The sequence below is a fragment of the Salvelinus alpinus genome, chromosome 16 (assembly GCF_045679555.1).
Source record: "Salvelinus alpinus chromosome 16, SLU_Salpinus.1, whole genome shotgun sequence".
Classification (NCBI taxonomy): Eukaryota; Metazoa; Chordata; class Actinopteri; order Salmoniformes; family Salmonidae; genus Salvelinus; species Salvelinus alpinus.
In genome coordinates, this window is record NC_092101.1 from 17,037,060 (window position 1) to 17,064,394 (window position 27,335).

Sequence of the window (27,335 nt, forward strand, 5' to 3'; positions counted from 1 at the left end):
TTCTACATGACTCAGGGACACCATAAAATACTTGAATGGTAAGCTCAGTTCTATTTTCAACACTTATCAATTCAATATCTCAACCCCATATTACTTTGGTGGCGTGATCAGAGTGCTTGCTCAGTCTTGCATTGTTTCCAACAGCTCACATGACCTGTCTCTGACCCTGGTCTGCTCACAGACACTCCCCAGATTTAAGTGCAACAATGAACATTGGATTGCAGCAATAGCACACTGGGGAGCAGGGAGACAATAGCTTACCTCAGCGACTTAGACATAGCAACCTTAGTGCTATCAGACCTCTCTATTCACAGCCCATAGAACAGAAGTGCCCCTCCAGCTCCAACAGTGATCAGGCACCACAGGATACAGGAGCTGTGGACTAACTGACTGGGTTACTATGTATTTCCTATGGGCAGAACATTCCATTCACATTAAATCCTATCACTGTAAAATGTTCTCAGTTGATAAAGAGAAGTAGTCCTCGTATTAAACTAACTAATGTGATGGAAAATATTTTAAAAGGCATAACTACCCACAAGGCTGTAAAGGCCATGACAATTTGTAAATTAGGCTGGGCAATTTATACATTGTGTTTACTATGCCATTTTTATAATTAGTTTTAAAGGTATATTGGCAATAACATGGCAATTGTATTTAGTCCAAATCAATCAAAAGTATCCTAGTTTGGCTTCATTTAATGTTGATGTATTGTATTTTATTATAAGGCTTCATTCTGGGTCTATGGCTTTAAGACTTCTGTGTTTGCAAAGCCATAATGGTTTCGGTATGGTAGGAGTATGAAATAACACATCAAATCAGCCAAGCAGATTGGAGAGCTGGGATTGGCTAGAGGACAGTCAGGCGGAAACTCCTACTTACTCTCAACATGTGGTGCCAAGTACTGGAGATTTGTCTCAAGGTAGCACAGTAAACTCAATACCCCTGGATGCTGGAGTGATACAGTATTTTACAAAGCTGCCAGAGCTGACCATAAATCACTACTGTTATGGCTCTCTGGAGATAACATTAAAGCTACCTGTGAAAGAGTGAAATATCAAAGGAGATGTATTTTTCATCTCCAAAATAAAAACAGACCTGCATGGTGCCCTGGGTCTTATGAATCAAGCTCTCCTCTTTTACATAACTACAAGACCACCTGGGCAGTGCAATCTTGAAAATGCTTTAAAAATGTAATGTTTGAACTACACTGAACAAAAATATAAACGCAACATGTTAAGTGTTGGTCCCATGATTCATGAGCTGAAATAAAAGATCCCAGAAATGTTCCATTCGCACTAAAAGCTTAATTACCTCAAATGTTGTGCACAAATTCGTTTACATCCCTGTTAGTGAGCATTTATTCTTTGCCAAGATAATCCATCCACCTGACAGGTGTGGCATATCAAAAAACTGATTAAACAGCATGGTCATTACACAGGTGCACCTTGTGCTGGGGACAATGAATTGCCACTCTAAAATGTGCAGTTTTATTACACAGCACAATGCCACAGTTGTCTCAAGTTTTGACTGCAGGAATGTCCACCAAGCTGTTGCCAGAACATGTATTGTTCATTTCTCTACCATAAGCTGCCTCCAACATAGTTTTAGACATTTTGGCAGTGCGTCCAACCCGCCTCACAACCGCAGACCACGTGTATGGCGTAATGTTGGCGAGCCGTTTGCTGATGTCAATGTTGTGAACAGAGTTCCCCATGGTGGCGGTGGGGTTATGCTATGGGCAGACATAAGCTATGGACAACGAACACAATTGCATTTTATCAATGGCAATTTGAATGCACAGAAATACTGTGACAAGATCATTTTGAGGCCCATTTATTTTAAGCTACAGTATATGTGACCAACAGATGAGTATCTGTATTCCCAGTCATGTGAAATCTATAGATTAGGGGCTAAGGAATTTATTTAAATTGGTTGATTTTCTCATATAAACTGTAAATTGTTGAGCGTTGCATTTATATTTTTGTTCAGTATATTATGTACATTGACAACAGATAAATAGATCCAAACTATCAACTTTGTATATCTAAAATATCTCTGAAACCCACAGCTTGTCAAATCCAATGATGTGTACTGTATATATAAACCCTGGAACGAGTCATGCTATGCATTGGCCAATTAGAGGCTTTGAAGCCACTGGCCGCCATATTGGTACTCCCCAGAATGAGAAGTCTTCCATAGAAGTATTTCAATAAAATGTTTCATGGACAAAATTAAGTGCATTTTAGTATTTATATGATGAATTGGGGACAGTAACCAATGATGTGTATAAACCCTGGATAACTGACAGGTGGTGCTGAATTGAAGCCACCTCAGAGCCATCTTGGTATTCCATTGTCAAAAAAGATTTAGGAAGCTATAGAAATGTATTTGTTAATGTTTACATTCATTTTTAACACGTTTATTATATTACAGACACCTTAATGCATACTTTTAAATGATATGCGAGCTAAACACACATGTAATAATATATATTTAAAAAAATGAGAGTACTAATGTTACTGTCCCCTCTACAACAAAAAATACTTAAAGACACATAATTTTGTCCTTAAAACATTTAATTCAAATACTGTAGGATTCCATTAATTCCTATGGAGCACTGCTCCTACTGGGCAGTGCCAATATGGCCGACCGGTGGCTTCAAAGCCGCTCAATGACCAAAACATAGAAATAGCAACCCAGGGGGTATATACATCACTGGCAGTAACATTACTACCACAGATAGAACAATGAGGCAGATATTTCACCGGATGTATAAATGTGAAGCATCCGGCTGGCGTTTCCACTCACTACCAAATATGGTGACGAGAAGAAGCCCATTGGCCGGCAGTGGGAGAAGATGGTATGAGATGGATTTTGGCCGACATTTTGCACATTTTCTCATCGATGAAACATTTGATCTCAATACAGTTTTCTGTTCGCAAAACTACAATCTGTTACGTACAGAGTAGACTAAGTTTTGTAGATTTTACCCTTTGTTGTTTAGAAGGAATGCAAGGGTGAATTGAGTAACTGCACATGCGCACTTCACAGAGTAGGCGTTCCCTACTACGACAGGCTGTGGTCTATAAAGGGTTAGTTATAAAACAATCTTTGTTAGTAGGCCTATACTGTGAATAAATAATATAAGAAATAGGTTTTTATATTTTTATTTTATTTGTTTATGTTCAGTTCACATAATATAATTCAAACGTATGCAATAAGGTGTCTAATAGAATATACTTGTCAAAAACAAATGTAGACAGTAATAAATGCATTTCTATAGCTTCCAAAATATGGCTGCACGGTGGCTTCAATACAGAGCCCCCTGTCAGTCAGCCAGGGTTTTTACACATCAATAGTAAAATCCCCCAAAATATGTAATAGAATAGACCAGCATTATCTATTTTTTGAACTGGACTCTGGATCTTTTAGTATTACATAAGGTGAAAGGAAGATTGCCAATAGGTTCTCAACTGGTCACTAAATGTTCCACAATCCTGTACATTAATATGAAGAATACTTTACCTGTCGAGGGGCAATATTTGCTGGAGATCAGCAATAAAACAATATAGTTAGGACACAAAAGCGCCACCATGTGGCAATACTGCGTAGACCCGCAATCAGAAAAGTGAAATAGAACATAGCGCTTCATTATTCCCCGGAATTTCTTTAATTATAATGTATGTTGTTCATGTAAAAAAAAAATGTACCATCAGAAATGCATATTGGCTTAGTATTGCTTCTTACCTTATCATTATACAACAAACATCAGTGAAGCGCATGTAGATGTTTTGTATTGCTAATTTACTGGAAACTAATGCAACGAAAATGCTAATTTAGGCCTAAATAAAGATGCCATTGTTTTTCTTTAGCTACCTACTGAATAATACAGATTTAAGACATTTGGGAAGTTTGAGGTATTTCATTATAGCGCGTCGTACATTCACTGAGATGTAATGCCTATATTATAGTGAGCGAATGACTCTTGTCCCCTTCATTTCGCCGTACTGTCTCCCTCTACAACCAAAAAGATGGCGGAAGCACCTCCATGGCCCAGACAGTTTTTCTGTCACAGATGTTCGGAAGAGATCAGCCCTCGCCTCCCGGTAAGTAACGTTGACAAGAAGCAAGAAGTTAAAGACAATAGTCGTGGAGAGTAGATATATTGTTGTTGGTCTTGAACGTTTGGAGTCCTTAGCATTTCTAGCTAGCTAACAGCCACTCTGGCTAGTATCTAGCTAAGCAGTACGGTAACGTGAGCTAACCAGATTGTCCATGTCTGGCAACTGACAGTTATCTAATGAGAACTAGTTAGCTAATCTTTTAACCTGGAAGGATGGTGTGTGAAATCAGAGACTCATTATCTAGTTAACCAACTAACCGTATCTGATATGGTGTTCGGTTAAGATAGCTAGCTTATTAGCCAGCCTGCCTAGAGTTGCGTCGTTTGTAACTAGCTACTGTAACTAGCTACAGTAACTAGCTTGGCTGTGTACGTGCTAACTAGTTTACTTAGCTAGGGCATTACATTTATGCAAGATATTAATGTGACTCACATATCTAGCTAGAAATCTGACATGGGACAAGCACTCTTAGCCAAGGAATGCATCAGAACGTCCTTTGATATCAGTCAGCAATGCTTGGCAATGGCATGTGATGATAGTTACATCCAGATTAGCAATGAATGATTACTAAAGGATTCCATTCAGTGTCCAAACATCCTGTAGGCCTTATGACTACATCCAGATCAGCTGCAGTAGAGGACGATTTGTATTTAGCTGGTCGTGAGATATTGACTTAATTTTCCATTATCTCCAAGGAATAGTTTATTGTAAATATTTCTATTATGTCATTAAGGTTTTCTCTAGAAAGTGTAGACATAGGTTGGTCATTTTCTGGCATATTCCAATGCCAAATGTAAAATATTATGTATAGTGTTGAAATGCTACAGTCAGTGACAATGGCATGTTGCATTCTTTCTGTGTGTGTGCGCCATTCAGTTAAATCACACCAGCATAACAGTCAGGGCCTGGAACAGTCTGTCATAGAATACTAAAGGTGTGTCTCACAATGAAATGTTCATCTGTAGGCTTTCCCCAGTTTGGTGCTAATGACAACTGAGTTACATACTGAACACAATTCAAGTCCTTCCAGGATTATTTGTTGATTATTGTATTTCAATTGGGTTATTATCTCCTTTTTATGTCTGTTTGTTCTTTGAAGTTGTCCACGTTCATAGTTGAATGTAGTGACGTAGGAATTCAATAACTAATTGCTCACTGTGTGGTAGTGAATGTGAAAAGGACACCTAAAGGCATTGTAATATTTGTTTGCAGGATTACACATGTCCACGGTGTGAATCAGGCTTCATCGAGGAACTGCTGGAGGAAAGAAGGTTTGTTAAATGTGTGATGGCAGGCATACTGTTGACATTCTGATTAAAGATTTCAATTGATTTTGTCACTTGGCATCACAGAACTTTTCACCTATGATTACACCACTCTGGTCAAGAGGGTGTGCACAAATATAAAAATATTTCTCAAAAATTGCTAACTGTTCATTTCTATGTTTCTTTTCCTGAACAGCAGTGAAAATGGGTCCACATCCACCATCTCCAGCGGTGATCAGAACCAACAGTCGTTTGAGGTTTTTGCAGCTTATTCATTCTGCTTATTGATAAACCCAGGCTAGACCATGATATTATCTTAGCAAACACAAAAACACGCCTTTGTGCATTCTGGAAAGATTTCTTCAGTTGAATTTTGACGTAGTTGGGATTTCTATTGACTATAAACATTGAATAATACGGAAAGAACTCCAAGTAATTTATGAATGCGGCTGTTTGTTAAATGTCCTTTTCTTGTAGAATGTGGACTCTTCACACATGGCTACATTCCCATCGGGTTACGGACAGTTTGCTCTGGGAGTCTTTGACGACTCCTTTGATTTTGGAGCGGGGCAGGGAACAGAGGACAACCGCGACACAGAGAATCGGCGAGAACAGGAGTTGGCATCACGGCAGCGTTACGGCGCCAGGCAACCTCGCGGCCGCCATGACATCCGTGGACAGGCAGGGAGACATGAAGGAGTGCCCACTCTAGAGGGGTAAGCTCAGTGACTTGAGGGACCTTTTTAACTTTAGATGTGTCAGCAGTTCCCAGTGACAGGCTTGTCTCTTTTCCTCTGAGCTTTGATGATTTAGCTTGTCAACCATGTTCTATGTAAGCAATGATGAAATTAGGTTTCATTTTTGGATGCATGCAGAACATAATCATGTTTTTTTTTGTAATCTTGTGTAGAATCATTCAGCAGCTAGTGAATGGAATAATCGCCCCTACGGCAATGCCAAATATTGGTGTGGGACCCTGGTGAGTACAATTAGTCTCAGGATACTGGGATGTACTATGCCCCATTTAAAAAAAAATAAAAAATAATAATAATTACAAAAATTATGTAAAACTTTGGTGAAGTCAGCCAACTGACTCTTTGTTTTTGTTTATTTATCTTCCTTTTTATAGGGGTGTGCTCCACTCAAACCCCATGGATTATGCCTGGGGTGCCAACGGACTAGATGCAATCATTACACAGGTACGTATTGACTGTTTACCACTCACATTATTAAAGTTTCTAAATTAACCGTCAAAAAGCACACAAATGCCTGCATATTTGCATTGTGAAAAGGGTTGCGTTTGGACAGCAAGATCTGCGCAGTATGAAATAAAAATGTTTTTTTTTATGTGTCCCTTAGTTATTAAATCAATTTGAGAACACTGGCCCGCCGCCAGCTGACAGGGACAGAATCAAGAGCCTTCCCACAATCCCAATCACACAGGAGCATGTTGGTGAGTGACCCTGAACATTAACACACATGTACAGCACAGTCATTTGCATCACCTGTGGGCTGGACTTGTTGTGGTCTTGTTCTTTTTCTACGGAAGTCAGTGGGTCATAGGGTTTGATGGTGTTTTTAAGCAATTTACATCTTGAATTTGTTTTCTGTTTCCAGTCTCAGGTCTAGAATGTCCAGTGTGTAAAGAAGACTACAGTGCTGGAGAAAATGTTAGGCAACTTCCGTGTAATCATTTGTTTCATAATGATTGCATAATACCTTGGCTTGAACAGGTAAGACCTGTTCATATACCCTCTCATATACCCTTCTTTTAGTGCTATCATTGACAAAACCTATATGACCTTATCCTGACCCCCCCCCCCCATCACCTAACCACAAACATATATTGGCCCACACTCTCCTAGGAAAGTTAAGTGGTCAGTAAAAACTACTGGCCCTACTTTAAATTCTTGAAGATGACTAATTATATAGTGATGTCTTCTGTGTTTGTGCCCCTGTGTGCTTCCACAGCACGACACATGTCCAGTGTGCAGGAAAAGCTTGAGTGGACAGAACACCGCTATGAATCCTCCAGGTCTATCAGGGATGAACTTTGCCTCTGCCTCATCCCCTACACCCCCGTCCTCCACTTCAACCAACAACGAGAACTCAGCCAACAACTGCTAAAAAAACATTCCCCACCTCACACCACCCTGTGAACTGCCCTGAGTGGGTGCCAGTCTCTGGCTGTAGAGGGGAACTATGAGCACACACCCAGTCTCATTCTCACTTGGAGCGCTGTCTCACACTGGACTGGAGCCAGCAGGAATCCAATCAAATGAAAGTCAATGTGTTTCTTCCCCATCTGAGGCTCTCCTCAAGCCTTCAGGAATGGTGCGCCTTGCCGGGTGGAAGGCTGACCCCCTACCTGGGGAGGATAGGAACATTAGGGGGGGTCACTCTGGATAACCTCATCATGCAACAACAGATCAAGCCAGTTAGTCCTGCATTCTGAGGGCAGACAAGGGTGGGGAGGTTTTTCTGGTCTCTTACCAAGACAGAGTTGTTTTACAACGAGAGGTATATTAATTTTAATACTTTGGATGCACAGCAATTTGTGAAAAAGGATAAATATATTGCATTCACTTTTTTAAAGTAGCATCCATAGCTGTACAGTTGTAGGCCTCAAAATGGAACCTTCAGAAGTGGAGGAGGAGAAAGGAGGCTAAGTATAGGATGTCTACTTGGTTTGGATTCTGCATCTTGTTTCCAATCTTATCAAATTTTAAGTTAGTTTTTTTTAAACAAAAGTACGTATGAATTTATCATTCATACTTAAAAAAAAAAATAATTAAAAAAATTCAAACAATAACAACCCTACATAAACAAAAGACCAATAAACTGATGCACACAAATTTCAACCAACATCGATATTACTACACCTGCTCAGACCCGCCTGTTCCCACCGCAACCATACACATCACGTATGTCTCAACCATACACATCACGTATGTCTCAACCATACACATCACGTATGTCTCAACCATACACATCACGTATGTCTCAACCATACACATCACGTATGTCTCAACTACACTCCCCCTTCATCCCCTGGAACTTTCCAGTGCTTGTCGCACTATGCCACATGGTCTCAAATTGCACTGTTCTGATTCTTTGTAGCCCGCACCTTTAAAATATTTAAATAATTTGATTCATCCACTGTCGTAGTGATGGAGGATAATTTTATTTCCAGTTTGAGTATAAGTATGGTCCACCTGATTGGGTATCTCAGTTTCTTATTGACTTAAGTTGCACTGATGCCATTGATTTTGCTCTTTCAATTAAGAAACAAACTACATTTGGCTTGGGGTTTTTTGGAAAATTTATTTGGATGCTGTCAAATGTTAGTGAATTCCTCTTAACTATCGAGGGAAAATCCATTGTAGTTAACCTTCTAGACACATTCTAACTCAGCCTTTTCTTATTCAATCATACATAATCAGTGCGTTTCAGTGCATTTTTGTTTATACATTAAGTTTAATGTCAAAAATTCACAAAATACAATTTTAAGTGAAATATTGATTTGCAGATGATGTAAACCCCTGAACAAAACAATCGATTTGAAAATAAAGATGTTTTGGGTGCTACCGCTCAATATTCAAGTGAATGATTCTATATTGTTTTTTTATATATATATATATATAAAGCTTATAAACATGTCTGGATGGAAATTTGGTGCTCGGTAGTTCAAACATCTATATAATCTATATATTATCCCAGAAATGATAATGCTATCAGACCAATATCTTATTACTCATGGGTTATCTAGTAGATTTCAGTCACTCAGTGTCGATTACTTATGCTCATGCCGACATGGGTTTGACACTAGGTGGGAGTGTAATACAAAATGGCTACTGTTTGTCACGCAACCCTCTGATGTGGTTGCCTGAAACAACAATACAACTATTCATACAGTTTGGAATTGTAGGTAATTGTTTTGTCACCCTATATAAAACAAAGCCTTGTTGCATAATGGACATAACGATTGTTTTCAAGGGCTATAATCAACAATTGTTCTGGGACAGTGTCTCATGATATCACATTTACTACCCCGAGAAGTTGTGAACTCACCAGAGGGTAATACAATGAACTAATTAATGACCAACACTGGAAATTACACAACCCTCTTTGGCAAGGTGTTTGGTTAAGGTAAAATAATTGTTGTCCAGTTTTTTTTACTTGTGAGATCCACCAAAGGGCATGTCTTGGATAAACGTTACACAACAAATCCAGTGCCTGCTGTATTTTAGGACCAAATATTTAATTATACGGTATCTAATGTACTTTAAGTATCATTAAATATGCCTATTGTACAATACACCCAATGCAACATTGGTACTTCTCTTTTAACATGAACATCATGAATGAGTTCACATTTTTAGCTTCTAAAACAGAGTAATTCGTAAATTTGCAAGATTAGAAATGGCAAGTCTTATAAACTTATATTTGAAGAATTGCTTGCCACAATTCTGTTTATATTATAATACAAAACAATTGCTCAAGCTGTCAGTCCCTCCAAAGAAATGTAATAGGTCTCTAGATTCATTGCCACTGATACACCTACCTATTTAGTCAGATTTCCTGAACCACTTTAAGAGTAAACCATATAAATGGTTGTCTGGTATTGTGTGAGAATAACATCCATGATTGACATGCCCCAAAAAATTGAGCATTTGCTTTGTCATTTTCCAAAGGGGGTTTTGTCAAAAACAGTATGAATTCCCAATCTGGCCCTCATACCATCATGGCCTCCTAATCATCCCCAGTTTCAAACTGGCTAATTCATCCCACCTCCTCTCCCCTGTAACTATCCCCCAGGTCGTTGCAGTAAATGGGAAAGTGTTCGTTTGGCAATTTACCTGGTTAAATAAAATAAATGAAGAAACTGCTTCCCCGATAGGCGACGTTGGCTAGCGAAACTCATGCGCAGCAACACGTCATCGGGTCTAACTGTGGCCTAACTGAGCATGTACAGGCCGTCAACTCAAAAGCAGTGGACGTTGAACACATTACCAGCAAATGAACACATTATAGCGGCAACAAATTATAACCATGGTATGAAAGGGATAATCATCTCGGGGCTCTATGCGTTCTCTGGAGAATAATGCAACTCCGTGGAAGGTCAGTTCCACTCTGCTAGCGTCGTGAAATACAATGGAGCATATCCCATTCTAGTGGCCTATGTACTCACTACCTAGTTATATTTTGAGAAAACCAACACAAAAATACAAAACAAGTCTAGTGAATGTTAGAAAGAACTTGGGCTGGTATCTAAATTCCTTATCATCAGGATATTCATTCATTGGAACATGTTGGGGCGGCAGCTAGCCTAGTGGTTGGTCAATAACCAAAAGGTGCTCAGATCGAATCCCCGAGCTGACAAGGTAGAAATCTGTCATTCTGCCCCTGAACAAGGCACTGTTCCTAAGCTGTCATTGAAAATAATAATTTGTTCTTAACTGACTTGCCTAGTTAAATAAAGGTATAAAAAATTGATCATGTTCAGCTTTGTGCAGGAGAAGTGGAATTTCGATAGCAGCCACTTTCTTGCCATCACTAGCCGGCTTCCACCCAGTTACGCAACCCTGCACCTTGGAGGCTGCTGCCCTATACACAAAGACTTGCAATTACTGGCCACTTTAATGTCTACATACTGCTTTACTCATCTTATATGTATATACCGTATTCTATTCTACTGTATTTTCGTCAATGCCTCTCTGACATTGCTCAATCTAATATTTATATATTTCTTAATTCCATTATTTTACTATTAGATTTGTATGTATTGTTGTAAATTGTTAGATACTATTGCACTGTTGGAGCTAAGAACACAAGCATTTCGCTACACTCGCAATAACATCTGCTAAATATGTGTATGTGACCAATAAATATTGATTTTATCAGCAGAAACAAAGGAGAATGCCATTTATGCCATTTTCGCGTTTCCTAGAAATAGCATAAGTTGTCCGACTTGCTGTTGGTGCAAGTGTACCTCCCTCGACTTTACTCTTCTGACATCCTTCTACAGTCGGCTACTTTCACCTTACCACTCAAACGCGCCCTTTGACTTCTCAAACCCTGGCCTTATCTGCTGACGGAAGTATGAAGAGTCTGTTTCCGGAAGTGATGCTGCGCCTCTGGGTTTAGAAACTCTGTGGTTTGGTAATCAAATCTATTTTGGTCACGCCCGAGCGTCATGTCATGTGTACGTGCTATTTCACGACGTGACCGATTTAATTGAGGAACAAGCAGAGGACGACCAACTCGGTCGATGGTGGAGCAGAGCTAACGTATTAAAAAAATTGTGAAAGTATATATATCTGTGCTAGAAAAGGACATCGTCGAAATGAAATTGCTGTGGGGTTTAAGTGCCCTCCTCTTGTGCTTGTACGGAGCCGATGCCCTAACAGGTAATATTTTTTGCTTGCTTTCTAGCTAGTTAGACATCACACAGTCATTGAGTTAGACTAACTCCGTTGTGTTTGCCGTGCTAACTCACTGGCTTGGTAGCAAACAAGCTAACGTTAGCGCTTTTCAATTATTGATTTGATATAGTGTTTTCGTAAACGTAGTTATGACATTATTTTTTACAGTTTAATGTTTTCCCAACGTTTTTAAATCAGTTTTTGCCATCGAGCTACCTTAGAAAATGAACCAGTGCGCTAGCTAGCTAGGAAGCAAAACGTTCTTTTGTAATGCGTTAGCTAAGTTGGCTAACGTTAGCTAGTATAATGGTCCCAGCGTTCCAAGCGTAGGAACCGTTGATCATTTCAGACTACTTCTCCGTAGGGTTTTCAGCGGTTTGCCTCGTCCACGGTTGGCTCCATGTGAACTACAATTCCGACGCATTTAGAAACGTCTATCATCCCTTGCTAAAATGTTTTCTAAACATATGCTGATATGCCACTTTAATATCAGCGAGAAAGACTTTATAATTAAAAAGTATACACTTAGCTACTGTAGCAGTTTTGCACAGATCCATATGCTGTGTGCCAGAAATCAAATCAAATTTATTTATATAGCCCTTCTTACATCAACTGATATATCAAAGTGCTGTACAGAAACACAGCCTAAAACCCCAAACAGCAAGCAATGCAGGTGTAGAAGCACAGTGGCTAGGAAAAACTCCATAGAAAGGCCAAAACCTAGGAAGAAGCCTAGAGAGGAACCAGGCTATGAGGGTTGGCCAGTCCTCTTCTGGCTGTGCCGGGTGGAGATTATAAGATACCAACCTTACCATTATGATTGTCTACAATTCGCTGCACTGGGGTAGGAATGCAATGTGGATGCGGTGTAAGATATAGGTCGGAAAATGCACCTTTGTGCAGGGATGGGATATGCCACTGTGCCCCAAATTGTACCTGTATCCATAACTGATACAGCAAGAAGATTGAAATAAAACTTGTTTTCCTGTAAAACTGCCCTTCTAGTCCTCATACTAGCTAGCGTTTTGGATGGTGTTAGCCAATCAGCTCCTTTGTTCTACGTGAAGTGCCATTGCACAATGGCTGTTGTGGCTACAGCTCGCTAGCATGAGAACAAAAAGGACACTACCAGAACTAAATACAGTTGAAGTGAGAAGTTTACATACACTTAGGTTGGAGTCATTAAAACTTGTTTCTCAACCACTCCACAAATTTCTTGTCAACAAACTATAGTTTTGGCAAGTCAGTTAGGACATCTACTTTTGCATGACACCAGTAATTTTTCCAACAATTGTTTAGACAGATTATTTCACTTAATTCACTGTCACAATTCCAGTGGGTCAGACGTTTACACACACTAAATTGACAGTGCCTATAAACAGCTTGGAAAATTCCAGAAAATGATGTCATGGCTTTAGAAGCTTCTGATAGGCTGATTGACATAATTTTAGTCAGTTGGAGGTGTACCCGTGGATGTATTTCAAGGGCTACCTTCAATCTCTGTGCCTCTTTGCTTGACATCATGGGGAAATCAGCCAAGACCCCAGATTTTTTTTTGTAGACATCCACAAGTCTGGTTCATCCTTGGGAGGAATTTCCAAATGCCTGAAGGTACCCAGTTCATCTGTACAAACAATAGTACGCAAGTATAAACACCACGCGGCCGCCTTACTGCTCAGGAAGGTGATGCGTTCTGTCCTAGAGATGAACGTACTTTAGTGCGAAAAGTGCAAATCAATCCCAGAACAACAGCAAAAGACCTTGTGAAGATGCTGGTGGAAACGGGTACAAAAGTATCTATATTCACAGTAAAACGAGTCCTATATCGACATAACCTGAAAGGCTGCTCAGCAAAGAAGCCACTGCTCCAAACCCGCCATAAAAAAGCCAGACTATGGTTTGCAACTGCACATGGGGACAAAGATTGTACTTTTGGAGAAATGTCCTCTGGTCTGATGAATCAAAAATAGAACTGTTTGGCCGTAATGACCATTGTTTGGAGGAAAAGGGGGGAGGCTTGCAAGCCGAAGAACACCATCCCAACCGTGAAGCACGGGGGTGGCAGCGTCATGTTGTGGGGGTGCTTTGCTGCAGGAGGGACTAGTGCACTTGACAAAATAGATGGCATCATGAGGAAGGGGAAATTATGTGGATATATTGAAGCAACATCTCAAGACATCAGTCAGGAAGTTAAAGCTTGCTCGCAAATTGGTCTTCCAAATGGACAATGACCCCAAGCATACTTCCAACGCTGTAGCAAATGGCTTAAGGACAACAAAGTCAAGGTATTGGAGTGGCCACCACAAAGCCCTGGCCTCAATCCTATAGAAAATTTGTGGGCAGAACAGAAAAAGTGTGTGTCAGCAAGGAAACAATTACACCAGCTCTGTCAGGAGGAATGGGCCAAAATTCAACCAACTTATTGTGCGAAGCTTGTGGAAGGCTACCTGAAATGTTTGACCCAAGTTAAACAATTTAAAGGCAATGCTACCAAATACTAATTGAGTGTGTGTGAACTTCTGGCCCACTGTGAATGTGATGAAAGAAATAAAAGCTGAAATCATTCTCTACTATTAATATGACATTTCACTTTCTTAAAATAAAGTGGTGATCCTAACTGACCTATGACAGGGATTTTTTTTATGAGGATTTAATGTCAGGAATTGTGAAAAACTGAGTTTAAATGTATTTGACTAAGGTGTATGTAAACTTCCGACTTCAACTGTATTTATATATTGTGGATAAAGGTACAGTAGCATATCCCATTCATGCATTAAGGTAAGTTTTCCAAGCCCAGTGCAGCTCACTGAACAAGTGTAACGGTAGGGTATTTTCTAGCAACCATCCGATGAACTATACTTTCGCGACACTGTTCGATCACGCTAGATAACTAATAGGTGGCCGCGTCTGTCTTCTGTACACCAGCGCTGTAATATGGCAGTATGGGAACACTGACCCTTTAAAGGTGTGTAGTATTTGAACCTTTTAGTTTTTTTGAAAATGAATTCTTGCTGATATGAAAGATGGCTACTTTCCTTGTGTTTCCAAACTTTTACTGCAAGCGATGCATGTTAATATTAAGAACGAGCGTCTGGGCTTTTAACCAAACTCCGCCGGCAAGAAGATACTAAGTTTAGTAGAGGCGCTAAAGGTAGTTAGCGTCAATGAATGGCTTAACCAGGCAGCTAATTTATACACATTGCAGTGATCAAAATCACTGCCTTGTAACGGTTAACGCTAGGTAAAATAGTTTATTTTGCAATTGGAACCTGCCATCTTCATAAAAATCGTTTTTATTAAATAACTTGTTTTAAATAGGCAAACTGGTGTCAACAACATTTACAGATAGTATCTACTAGCTAGCTAATTTGCTAATTTTTCATGCGATCCAACACCACCTTTGGCCAAATATCATAGACGTTGGTTTATTTTTCATAAACCAGCCAATGCAGTTGCTTTTGGCTGGTTTATGAAGAAATAAACGAATGTATTTTTTTTGTGTTGGATTTGTAAATTAGCAGACTAACCGGACACTTGTGTTTTCAAGTCTCAGCTAGTTTTGTGTGAGAGCCAAAGCTCAGCTTTTGCTTCTGGCTTGTTTTAGCTGCAGTCTTTAAGCCGGTGTAGACCAGTTTGTCTGCCTGACTCATTAGACATTAACTAGCAGGTTAGCTGCTGTGTCCTATATAAAGACATCCCATTTAAATAAGTAAAAAAGTAGGCCTATATTTGACCTCAATCGGGTGTAACCTTTTCTATGGAGATTAATAACATGCAATTGAGGTACAACATGCTACCACATTTAAATTCACACAGAATATTATGTTTTTCTATGTTTACAAATGTATGTGAATGTGTTACATGAAATGTGTAAAACAAGCAAGAAGCTTTGTTTACAAGATTGTTGTGGGAGTTTGTTTTTAGTGGCGACTGCAACACATTTAGATTACCTTAATCTCATTATAACATTCTGTCACAACCACTGCCTTGTCTATTTAAGATTGTGCTGACTTTCTAAGCCTGAAAGAGCCGCAAGCCGTGGCAGTCTATATACATTACGCAACCTTGAGTACTTAATAAAGCATTGCATGCAGTGGATGATGTACTCATTGTTAACTTAGCCAATTCAGGGTGAGGGTCCATTGTATTAATTTATGTTCAGTGTCAAAGAAACAAGGCAGTATGTGGATTCATTATGATGATTTAATGTGTGTTGAACCAATTAATGACACTAAAACATTCTAAATAGGGAACGATGGGGATGATATATAATATTGCGAGTAGTTTGCCAGCTCCCTTAATTTGGTGAGGAAAAGGCTCCATTTTGGGCCTAAGGGTTTTGGTTAATCCTAAAAACCGTACCAAATGTTTGAAACTTGCCTTGTATTTTGCTTTTTAAAAAGCAGATTTTATAGAAAAGTCCCACACTGTAACCTGCCCTATATGCTCCCAATGATTTCAATTGGTAAACCTAACAAAAAACATTGATTTGTCAGGACAGTCTGGGGAGACTGGACTTTGCATTGGGCCTTTTACTCTGTGAGGTCCTCCATTGACCCAGATATACAGAGTGGCATGAAAGCTTTAGATGCCTCTGAAGATACAGCACACAGGCAGTCCCCATGCTGGACGGGCAGTTTTCCGCTATGGCAACTCCAGATCATTAATACAATTATATTTCTGTTGCGCTCCAGCTTCGTTTTGAGCAAAACGTTGGTTGGAGAAGTAGGTTATAGAAAGCAAGCAACCATTTTCCCTTCGGTTAAACGGGGTCAGGAAAAGCACTTTTTGAAGCATTTCCTATGCAAATGAGCGGAGTCATGAAGTACGATGGGCTCATAAAAGCCCATTGATTTATGTAACAGAATATTAATACAGATGACTCTCAGATAAATCTTTATTGCTAGTAGCATTTATTTCCCTGTCTGCCCCGGAAAGTGTGTTCAGGATTCATGTTGTTGGTTTGCTCTTTTGATTGTGTGCCCATTTTCTGGGCGACCATTTTATGTCAGCATAATTGGTCACTGGGTAGGCTAAATGCTGCATACAAACAACTGTAATGACTATGATCACTATTTCTCACCTGTTGCAGGACATTTTGTGTTCGTGTTTATATTTTGCCGTCACATGCCTATCACACCTGCTTTTGAAACATCCTATTTGTCCCCAGCTAACATTCACACATAATAGAAACCTAGTTTACACTGAGTAGGTGGCCTGTGGAGCATGACCCTATGTAGTTAGAAAACTGTAGCACATTAACTTGACAACCATTCCATGCAGTCAGGCTTCTGTCTTTTTGCTATGCTAGGCCAGTTAGGACTACATGTAGCCTACAGTACTGGTGAGTCACACTGATTTCAGGAGTGGTATACTGGAGCGGACTTCTTGGTCAGGTCTCTTTCCAAAATGTTTTATTATTATTCTTTTTTTTTTTGATGGAACTTGCTGGTAGGTTACTAAGTTTGATACAAGCTAGAGAAACTCATTTTAGTTATGATTTTCGTTCAGGCCTATGTGAAGTCACTATCTGCATTTACTTGGGTTTGTTTTGTACAGCCTTTGCTATGAAGGTGACCTTTTTGTTATGGTTAAAAGGATCCTGCCACCCTTAGCTAAAAGGTCACATGATTTTTAGAGCCAGAGGCAGCTGTGCCTCCAACCCCAATCCACAAGTTTGACTTTGGACATGTAAATGGGTACATGCTGTTTCTGGTCTTCAGGGGGCCAACTATTCAGAAAATGTCCACCTACCACCACACATTGTTGTCCTACTATGCAAAGATACAATAAAGGAAGAGGGTGTGGCTCAGGCGTTGTCCGAACATGGTGGTCTTTGTTCAAGCAGCGCTACGTAGGGATCCCTGAGTTTGTTCTGAAGAATTTCTCATCACTGATCTCCTGGGTTGTTTATTCAAGTGGGCCTGGATTTTGAAGGTATGCCACGGTTTTGTTCTCCTGTGTTGCTTTAAGATTGTTCCGTGGGCTTCGGTAGAAATAACACTACAGGGGGCTGACTCTACAGAGTGCGCCTCGGGCCGTGCAAATGTTATTCCTCTGTTGCTCCTCCTGGGTATTAAATCCTGTACAGAATGTCCTCCACGTCAGATCAGGTGTTTCGTTTAATAACTAAGCCCTGCACTTCTCAACACAATGACAAACTGACAGAGAATGTAATCGATTTACAGACACAGTTTTGAATCATATCTGACATTTAAATTTTCGTCCATCTGCTTTGCCCACTCGTGCGATGAATAACCAAAAAAAAATAATATTTTCACTTGCCCTTCATGAAATGTATATGTTTTTATTAGTGGCTTTTGATTTAATGCAAGTCATTCAACTTGTCTATATCTGCAATGGGTCTGAGTATCAAGGACTCTAAAAAGCCATTTGGCATGAACTATTTTGGTTAATTATGATACTCAAACCCCTACTCTTTTCATGTTCCTTCTCTCATTCATGTGTTTTATTAACCTTTTGTTTCTTTCTTTTTTGCCTGCTTGCCTTTTCCATCGCATTTTACTTTCACCTCCATAAAATTGTCGGATTTGCTAAAAACCAATCTGAACCCAAATCAATGTAAACCACCCCTCCCCCACAATGGCCTGTTCAGCTGGTTTTGTCAAGTCGCCCCTGTCCCAGATGAAACTGATAGAGGACATTGCAGAGCTGCACTGTGAGGTGACAGGGAACCCCATCCCAGAGGTGCAGTGGTGGTTCATAGAGGGCGAGGAGCCTGACGAGACCATGACCCAGCTGTTCGATGGGGCTCGGCAAGACCGTGTCGGGATCAACGCCACCTACATCCTGCACGCCACCAGCTCCATTCACCTCTTAAACCTCACGCTCAATGACTCCGGCACGTACGAGTGCCGCGCTTCCAACGACCCCGACCGCAACGAGCTGAAGAAGGCACCCAAAATCAAGTGGATCCGCTCGCAGGCTAACGTTATAGTGTTTGAATGTGAGTGTTGGGAGGTCCTACGTACAGCCAGGCAGCGTCTCCCTGTAGAGGACAGCGAGGGGTCCAGCTCCTGTCCCACACCTTCTCCTGCCCTCTGCCCTGTTTCACCCAGACTCCCCTACTCTCCCCTCACTGAGCTCCCATGATGTCCAGTAGTGGAAAGCAAACCTGACCACAAGGCGTGGCCGGGCCTCTCCTTAGACGTGTCCTACCTGCCGTAGCACTACCCTCAATCTGATGCCTTTTTTTACTGGGCCTATGTCAAAGCCTTATTTTAAATGAATTAGGAAAATATTTCACATAATATTGATAATACTGGTCATAAGGTCTGAAACCGCCAAATGGCCACATCTAATTTTTGAATCATAAAATGTTCATTTTGTTTATAAAAGGGTCAGATTATGGGTTGGTTAGCTTCTTGTTGGCTTCCATTTTGTCTATTTTGCTGTCTTGTCCAAGGTATAGAATGTGTAATTGATACTAACATTGACACTGTCCTGTGGTGTTTACACTCTTTAGACCTGTTAGACCTGACTAGGCTCTTTAGGAGTACTAAATTATCTACAGGAGATAGCAACCCAGCTTTCTGATTCTCAGCCATAGGGCATCTTTCCAGTATTTATTGACAGTATTTGTTGTTTTCTCTACCTGAACCAAACCAAAAGATCCTCTTATTTGTTCCTCTTCTCTGTTAGTGGAACACCAACCTACCATACCTTGCCGGTTGCTTCTTCTGCATGTGTTGATTACAAGCACCTGTCCTCATGGTCTCCTAGATTAACTTCCCTGTGTAACCCCTCTTCTCTTGAACTCTTGGTTCAGCCAGAGCTCTCCATTTTTAGGTGCCTGCCCATGTGATCCGCCTCTTCTTGGAAAGCTCTGCGCTGCCTTTTATATTGTGCTGTTCTTGGCTTGAAATTTGATTATGAAAGTAATAACATTTGACAAGCTAAGCTAGACCTTATCAGTTGTCACTATGAAGTTTAGGATAAAGGATAGTAAAGCAAAGTCAATCCCTGAACAGTCAAGGTTTGTGCTGCAACATGTTGGTATCAAGAGCCATTTATCCTGTAAACCCTATACATGCATACCTTTTAAGTTTGGATTAAATCCACTACTTAGATATAACATTTTATTTTGTGTGTTTAGTTACCCTAAACTATTTTAGCAATATCCTGTACGTGAAAAGACATGCAAGAATTAGTTACGCTTGGCTTGTCGTCGTGGTAACGTTACTACGGTAATGATCCTACTAGAAGTGGTCGTGTCAAAGGATGGCTTATTAATATGTTGACTTTGTCTACAGATCCCTTAATTGTGTCTTCACCTATGGAGGTGAACAACCAGACCTCTGCCATCCTCTCGTGCAACCTGACTAACCCCTCGTCCATAGTCAAAGGTCATTACTGGATGAGGAATGGCAATGTGATCGAGTCATCCAAGCAGGACTCTGCTGCTCTCTACACCGAGTACATGTAAGTGCCTGCCAGGCAGGCAGCGTGTGTTTACATGTTTGAGCCACCAGATGGACGGGAATCCCTCTGAGCTATAGAACGATTTCCCGGCGTTGGGCACGCTGATTTGAGATTCAGCTATTGTCCTGAACCTAGCAGTCATTGCTTGTCATTATTAGCAACCATGCCTTTTTAATGTTTGGTCAGCAGGGCGGTAGGTCACACAGATTTGACTGCACAGCAGCACTGAACAACCACTCCAACCTTTCCTCCATATATTTTCTACATGTTAGCTCTCCCTCACTCTATCGCACACACACACACACACATATACCATCCATTAATGGTAACACTCCAGGCCCTGCTCAGGCATTCCCTGCCATTAATTAGCAGCGAGCTGGACTGTGCAGCTTTGGTTATACTTGGCAGCAGCACGGATAAGCGCCCCCTAGCACTTCCACTCTTTCACTCTCACATAATAACCATAATTCCCCATCAGAAGTAAAGAGCAGCGAGGGTTCCAGTGCCGACACATGTCCGATTGTTGTTACCAGGGGGAAGTAGAAGCGTTTGTAACAAGGAGAGGGGCAGTTTATTTTTATGCGGTTGCTTCTCATTCTCAACAGCAACAGGGAGCCATTTGAAGTTCAGCCTGTTGGGGCAGCATCTTTTGTAGTGTGTTTTTACAGGCAAAGTGACTTCATGACTGGGATGTGTTCAAAGCCATTGAGTGACGTCTGTAGGCCTGTGTTTCCCGTCCTTAGGGCTTACGTTGTTGTTTTTCCCCCATTAGCGTGGCTAAAATTGACTTCCATTCGGGTGGAGTATATGACTGCGTCTTCCTGTCTGATCCTGTGGTGAAGAAATCCATTGAAGTCAAAAGTACGTAATCCGTTTTAACTTATTTTAAAGTGAAGTCTCTTCTACTGACATTAGCTATGCCGATGAATGTTACTCAAAGTGCACTAAAAAGGTAGTATCTGAAAGCTGTAATGGGCTTATAGCCAGTTTTATACAACTGCAGGTGTGTTGGATGATTCGCGGCTATCTGATTAAATACCTGCATCCGTGTGTTTGTCACTAGCTGCTGTCCATGTCTCGGCCTACAAACGCTCTGAGCATGGAAATGAGCAGGACAAGGGTGTGCTGGTGTGTGTCAGTCATGCATATCCACTGCCTACTGACTGGAAGTGGTACAAACTGGAAGGAGAAGAAATGCTGAAGACGGTACGCGTTTACCGTCATTGATACACCATTAGGCTTAACACAATTAGTTTCACTGAGCCAGAATAACCCCTGATGCTGAACTGAGTGATTGAAGTCACATGCTGCAGTTATTTTCCAATGTTAGGAATTGTTGACTAACTAAATCAATATCTTGATTGAAGTCCCAGTAATGCCACACGCACTAGTACTATCCAAAGAGGTCACACGCACTAGTACTATCCAAAGAGGTCACACGCACTAGTACTATCCAAAGAGGTCTCTGCCCTAGATAAGAGTTGAGTATTCAATGACTTTTTGCTCCCTGTTTATGTCATTCTCAGGCCATCACCAACGGTACTGACAGGTATGAGATCAAGAGCACCCCCAACAGGACCACCCTGACCATCAACGACCTGGACATCGCCATGGACATGGGTGACTACATGTGCTACGGTACCAGAGAAGTGGACTCGGCCTCCGACACGATCCACCTGCGCGTCCGCAGCCGCCTGGCTGCTCTCTGGCCCTTCCTGGGCATCGTGGCCGAGGTCATCATCCTGGTCAGCATCATCTTCATCTACGAGAAGAGGAGAAAGCCTGATGAGATCAACGACGGTACGTAGAAACACCCGCAGAGAAATGCAGAAACGAAATACTCTTGTTTTGCCATTCATGATTTCTGAGGTAGCATACCTCGCTAAGTCAATATGATTTGGCTGTGGGTGTCTGCTGCCCTCCAGTGTCTTAGTTTCAGATGCACTGTCATTCTCCAAAGATTGCTGTGCATTAGCTGCCATTTTAATGATATCTCAACACTTTGTCTTTTCTTAACGGTTTGGATATAGGTTTACTGTTATTTACTTGGTCTTCTTGATTTGCAATTTAAATATGTTTTCCACTTATGATTTTAGTAATTTCATTTGATCAAAAGCAATTGGGTTTTCTATTGGAACACTTTTTTCTCCCTCCGTTTTGTATTTCTCTGTTCGCTGCTGCGTTTGCGTTTTGGTAAGTGATCAAAACTGCATGTCAGACGGAAGTGGCTGAGATGACCGTAACTGAGAAGCTGTGGGAATGCACTCCGTTCACCTGTTAAGAATATATCTAATAGGAACTCTTCCACTGGCCTTGCATTCATACATTGGACCAATTTGGGCAAAATTTGTATTATATTTTCAGACTGCTAAAAATTAGCCACATTTTTATGCCCACCAATCAATGTGTTTTTGTCATGCCTGTAAAAGGGTCAAATGGTCTAAGTCATGTGATTTATCTGGAGATGGAAATTAGGCCTGTCATGGTTTGTAGTGTTGGAAACACCTAAGGGTTTAGGGTTTTAAAGGTACACACAGCAGTATGATATCACGGGGCAACTTCCTGCTTGCAGACAGTTGACGTCTGTAAGCAGGAAGTTGCTCTGGTTATGTCTTATTTCTGTGTGTACCTTTTTTAATATCTTGTCTTGTGTGCCATCTGCATCTTGATCTCATGCATGACAAGTCATTTTAGTTTTTTATAATAGGGATATCATTTCATTGATCTCATTCATTGCCTGAGGGCACCTATTCTTTGATTTAACCGGTGACTGAATGGTCATGTCCAGACGGTTCCTTTTAATCTGCAGTCTGCCTGTACGCTTTGTTTAGAACCGTTTTCGGTGTTGCATTGTCCCTGCAAGTTTTCTCTTTTCACTTGGTTGTCCTGTTTGTGTTGTTTTGAGTGATGTTCAGAACACAGTGTAGGTAGATTTGTCATAACTGCAGTTTTCTTTTTAAATGAAATGATTTTAAGTTCAAGCGATGTAACTATTTGCTTATTGTAGATAGAACTATGGCAGTGTATGCTTGTTTGACTGCAATCACTTGACAATGGCCTACTTAAAGAAATACTTGGCGCTTTGTCACCATTTCCTTCATTGTCTGTGGAAAGAATTTTCTCCATGCCTTAATCTCATTAGAATGTCTCCCTACCAGACAGTCTCTGACCAATTCAGCTGTTGACACATCTTTTCTCTTGTCCCTGTGCTGCTTTATAGATGAGGACTCAGGTTCTGCTCCCCTGTAAGTACACATTTTACACTGACATGTAAAAATGCAATACAATTAATTTCTCACAAAGAAAATATATAAATGGGCCTCCCGAGAGGCGCAAGGGTCTAAGGCACAGCATCGCAGTGCTAGAGGCGTCACTACAGACCTGGGTTCGATCCAACGCTGTCGCAGGTGGCCGTGACCGGTAGACCCATGAGGCGGCGCACAATTGGCACAGCGTCGTCCGGGTTAGGGGAGGTTTTGGCCGGCCGGGATGTCGTTGTCCCATCGTGCTCTAGCGACTCCTGTGGCGGGTCGGGTGCATGCACGCTGACACGGTCGCCAGTTGTACGGTGTTTCCTCCGACACATTGGTGCGGCTGGCTTCCAGGTTAAGCGGGCAGTATGTCAAGAAGCTTGGCAGGGTCGTGTTTCGGAGGACACATGGCTCTCGACCTTTGCCTCGCCCGAGTCAGTACAGGAGTTGCAGCGATGGGACAAGGCTGTAACTACCAATTTGGATATCACGAAAAAGGGGTAATAAAGATATACATTGCTGTATTGTTTGTAAAGTTCTAGATGGAAAATGTCTTTCAGGAAAAGCAATGCTGCCACAAACCACAAGGATGTCAGGCAAAGGAACTCCAACTGAGAGAAGATGAGGTGTGTGTGTGTGAGGGCTTTTGAATCAACCCACTCGACTGGATGAGCCTATTTCAAATTCATTTATTCTGATTGCAAAATCAAAGCAGTAAACCTCCTGTAGAGGTTAAGCTCTCAATCTAATTGTCAGTCCCCTTTCTTTCCTGACAGATATCCTGATGACTATCTTCCAGGATGAAGAGCATTTGCTGAGCGTCACATAATCTAGTGCACCCTGCGAATTTTAAACAACTTTACATTTTTAAATTCTTGAATGTTAATGTCTTGAGAAATGGACTGAATTGTCCTCTTCTATATTTCTCTCCATATTGTGCTTTCGGCTTAAGGCCATTGGCAAAAAAAAACATGTTTTTGCATGAGTTTTATTGCCGTTCTAGAAGTGTTTGTTCGTAGTGAAGTCCATTGTAAACGTTTACGTGGGAATGATCTATTGGTGGTTTTTCTGTGTGCTTATAGCTTCCTCCACTGTCCTTCACTTCTAAATATCTGCTCTTATATTTGCAAGCATGAACAGCCACCTGTTAAGCAACAGGTGGCTGTTACTACTACGAATGTGAAATGTTTGGACACTGACATGCTTTTGCCCCAGGCCCTATTACCACACCTGACTCCAATAATCAACTAATCATTGTCTTCAGTTTAGAATGCAATTAGTTTAATCAGGTGTGTTTAGTTATAGGGCTGGGGGAAAATGACATTAATCAGGCCCCTGAACTAGGTAAATAAGTAGGTAAATGAATGACTTGAAGCCTTTTGACTTCAGATGTGTGCCCTGACCCTTCAACATCACATAGTTGGCTGAGTTATAGGATACACCTTAACACAGTCCATTTTACTTCCTCCACTGTATTTGATTTTCCGCAGTGGAAGTTATAATACTGTAGGTAGTTCCTAAATTAAACGCAGCAGGTAGGATTAATGCAATTTCGTCTGAGTTCCTGCTGTATTTAATACATGCGCTGTTGAGAATTTAAAAGGCTAATCATTGCAAAAAAATCCAAGCTTTTTGGATTTTAACTACTTATTAAAATGTTTTAAGGTGTAGTTTTGAATTTTCTCTGCTTTTGTTGCCATAGTCACATCCATAGTAATACTTCCTGAAAAAGGACCAAGTGTAAGAGATGGGCTTTCTGCTTCTGGACAACGACAAATTCTAATACTAATGTATTAATCAGAATGGAAGGCGATTTCTAAATGGTTTGTTTTTTTGAAGGGTACATGGAACCTAAACATGATTGATACTAATGAAGCATTGTCCTTTTTCTAACCTCCACTTTGTAGACTACTCAGAAGCCACATGTTGCACTAACCTGATTTAGTATTGTGACTGGATGTGCACCGTTAGTTTAAGAAGTACATATGACTTTGTCAATTATTTTGCCTAAAAGTAACCAATTAGATTCAAGACAACTGTACCAATTTGCACAATCTCAATAAAGTGATCTGATTTAAGCGCTGTGGTCTCTGTTACTGCTTGAATAAGATGGATATTTTGGTTTATTTCCTCAGGGCAATAAAATGCTATAGGCCATCCCACACGTAAAGCTATGACGTTACTGTTTCAGTGCCCTGGATAGTCGTTGGCGATGGGTTTGTAGAGCAAAGGTGTTGGTCCTCTGGTAAATGGCATGACTTGAAGCTGGCATACATACAGAAGGAGTTACCTAATGGTAAAGGAGTAGTCTTGGAAATTCCAGACCTATGACAGCCATTACGTACAGCCGTGGCCAAAAGTTTTGAATGACAAATATTAATTTTCACTAAGGTCTTCCTCAGTTTGTATGATGGCAATTTGCATATACTCCAGAATGTTATGAAGAGTGATCAGATGAATTGCAATTAATTACTAAGTCCCTCTTTGCCATGCAAATGAACTGAATCCCCAAAAAAACATTTCTGCAGGACCAGCTGACATGTCAGTGATTCTCTCGTAAACACAGGTGTGAGTGTTGACGAAGACAAGGCTGGAGATCACTCTGTCATGCTGATTGAGTTCGAATAACAGACTGGAAGCCTCAAAAGGAGGGTGGTGCTTGGAATCATTGTTCTTCCTCGGTCAACCATGGTTACCTGCAAGGAAACATGTGCCGTCATCATTGCTTTGCACAAAAAGGCCTCGCAGGCAAGGATTTTGCTGCCAGTAAGATTGCACCTAAATCAACCATTTATCATGGATCATCAAGAACTTCAAGGAGAGTGGTTCAATTGTTGTGAAGAAGGTTTCAGGGCGCCCAAGAAAGTCCAGCAAGCGCCAGGACCTTCTCCTAAAGTTGATTCAGCTGCGGGATCGGGGCACTACCAGTACAGAGCTTGCTCAGGAATGGCAGCAGGCAGGTGTGAGTGCATCTGCACGCACAGTGAGGCAAAGACTTTGAGGTTGGCCTGGTGTCAAGGGCAGCAAAGAAGCCACTTCTCGCCAGGAAAAACATCCGGGACAGACTGATATTCTTCAAAAGGTACAGGGATTGGACTGGGGTAAAGTAATTTTTTCTGATGAATCCCCTTTCCGATTGTTTGGGGCATCTGGAAAAAAGCTTGTCCGGAGAAGACAAGGTGAGCGCTACCGTCAGTCCTGTGCCATGCCAACAGTAAAGCATTCTGAGACCATTCATTAATGGGGTTGCTTCTCAGCCAAGGGAGTGGGCTCACTCACAATTTGCCTAAGAACACAGCCATGAATGAAGAATGGTACCAACACATCCTCCGAGAGCAACTTCTCCCAACCATCCAGGAACAGTTTGGTGACGAACAATGCCTTTTCCAGCATGATGGAGCACCTTGCCATAAGGCAAAAGTGATAACTAAGTGGCTCAGGGAATAAAACATCGATATTTTGGGTCAATGGCCAGGAAACTCCCCAGACCTTAATCCCATTGAGAACTTGTGGTCAATCCTCAAGAGGCGGGTGAACAAACAAAAACCCACAAATTCTGACAAACTCCAAGCATTGATTATGCAAGAATGGGCTGCCATCAGTCAGGATGTGGCCCAGAAGGTAATTGACAGCATGCCAGGGCAGATTGCAGAGGTCTTGAAAAAGAAGGGTCAACACTGCAATATTGACTTTTTGCATCAACTTCATGTAATTGTCAATAAAAGCCTTTGACACCTATGAAATGATTGTAATTATACTTTAGTATGCCATAGTAACATCTGACAAAAATATCTAAAGACACTGAGGCAGCTAACTTTGTGAAAA

General features: G+C 41.0%; 2 protein-coding genes across 2 annotated transcripts; both read left to right on the forward strand.

The window, feature by feature from the left end:
- The first annotated feature begins 3,968 nt into the window (after positions 1-3,968).
- On the forward strand, positions 3,969-8,999 carry LOC139541005 (E3 ubiquitin-protein ligase RNF126-like). Its single transcript, XM_071345148.1, has 9 exons — positions 3,969-4,109; positions 5,340-5,398; positions 5,589-5,649; positions 5,870-6,108; positions 6,303-6,371; positions 6,522-6,591; positions 6,752-6,845; positions 7,010-7,125; positions 7,364-8,999. The coding sequence occupies exons 1-9, from the start codon at positions 4,035-4,037 to the stop codon at positions 7,517-7,519; spliced, it is 939 nt and encodes a 312-aa protein (XP_071201249.1). The 5' UTR covers positions 3,969-4,034; the 3' UTR covers positions 7,520-8,999.
- Positions 9,000-11,530: 2,531 nt separating this feature from the next.
- Positions 11,531-25,588, forward strand: LOC139541006 (basigin-like). Its single transcript, XM_071345149.1, has 8 exons — positions 11,531-11,802; positions 20,091-20,259; positions 21,032-21,120; positions 21,323-21,465; positions 21,786-22,059; positions 23,480-23,504; positions 24,071-24,136; positions 24,287-25,588. Exons 1-7 carry the CDS (start codon positions 11,739-11,741, stop codon positions 24,123-24,125), a joined length of 819 nt encoding a protein of 272 aa, XP_071201250.1. The 5' UTR covers positions 11,531-11,738; the 3' UTR covers positions 24,126-24,136; positions 24,287-25,588.
- Positions 25,589-27,335: the final 1,747 nt, after the last annotated feature.

Bases quoted from the DNA above. Each gene is read 5' to 3' on its own strand.
- LOC139541005 (XM_071345148.1), top strand. From the start codon at position 4,035: ATGGCGGAAGCACCTCCATGGCCCAGACAGTTTTTCTGTCACAGATGT. The intron at 6,372-6,521 runs GTGAGTACAATT...TCCTTTTTATAG, and splicing joins AATATTGGTGTGGGACCCTG to GGGTGTGCTCCACTCAAACC. The intron at 7,126-7,363 runs GTAAGACCTGTT...GTGCTTCCACAG, and splicing joins TAATACCTTGGCTTGAACAG to CACGACACATGTCCAGTGTG.
- LOC139541006 (XM_071345149.1), top strand. From the start codon at position 11,739: ATGAAATTGCTGTGGGGTTTAAGTGCCCTCCTCTTGTGCTTGTACGGA. The intron at 11,803-20,090 runs GTAATATTTTTT...CTTTGTCTACAG, and splicing joins CGGAGCCGATGCCCTAACAG to ATCCCTTAATTGTGTCTTCA. The intron at 23,505-24,070 runs GTAAGTACACAT...AATGTCTTTCAG, and splicing joins GACTCAGGTTCTGCTCCCCT to GAAAAGCAATGCTGCCACAA.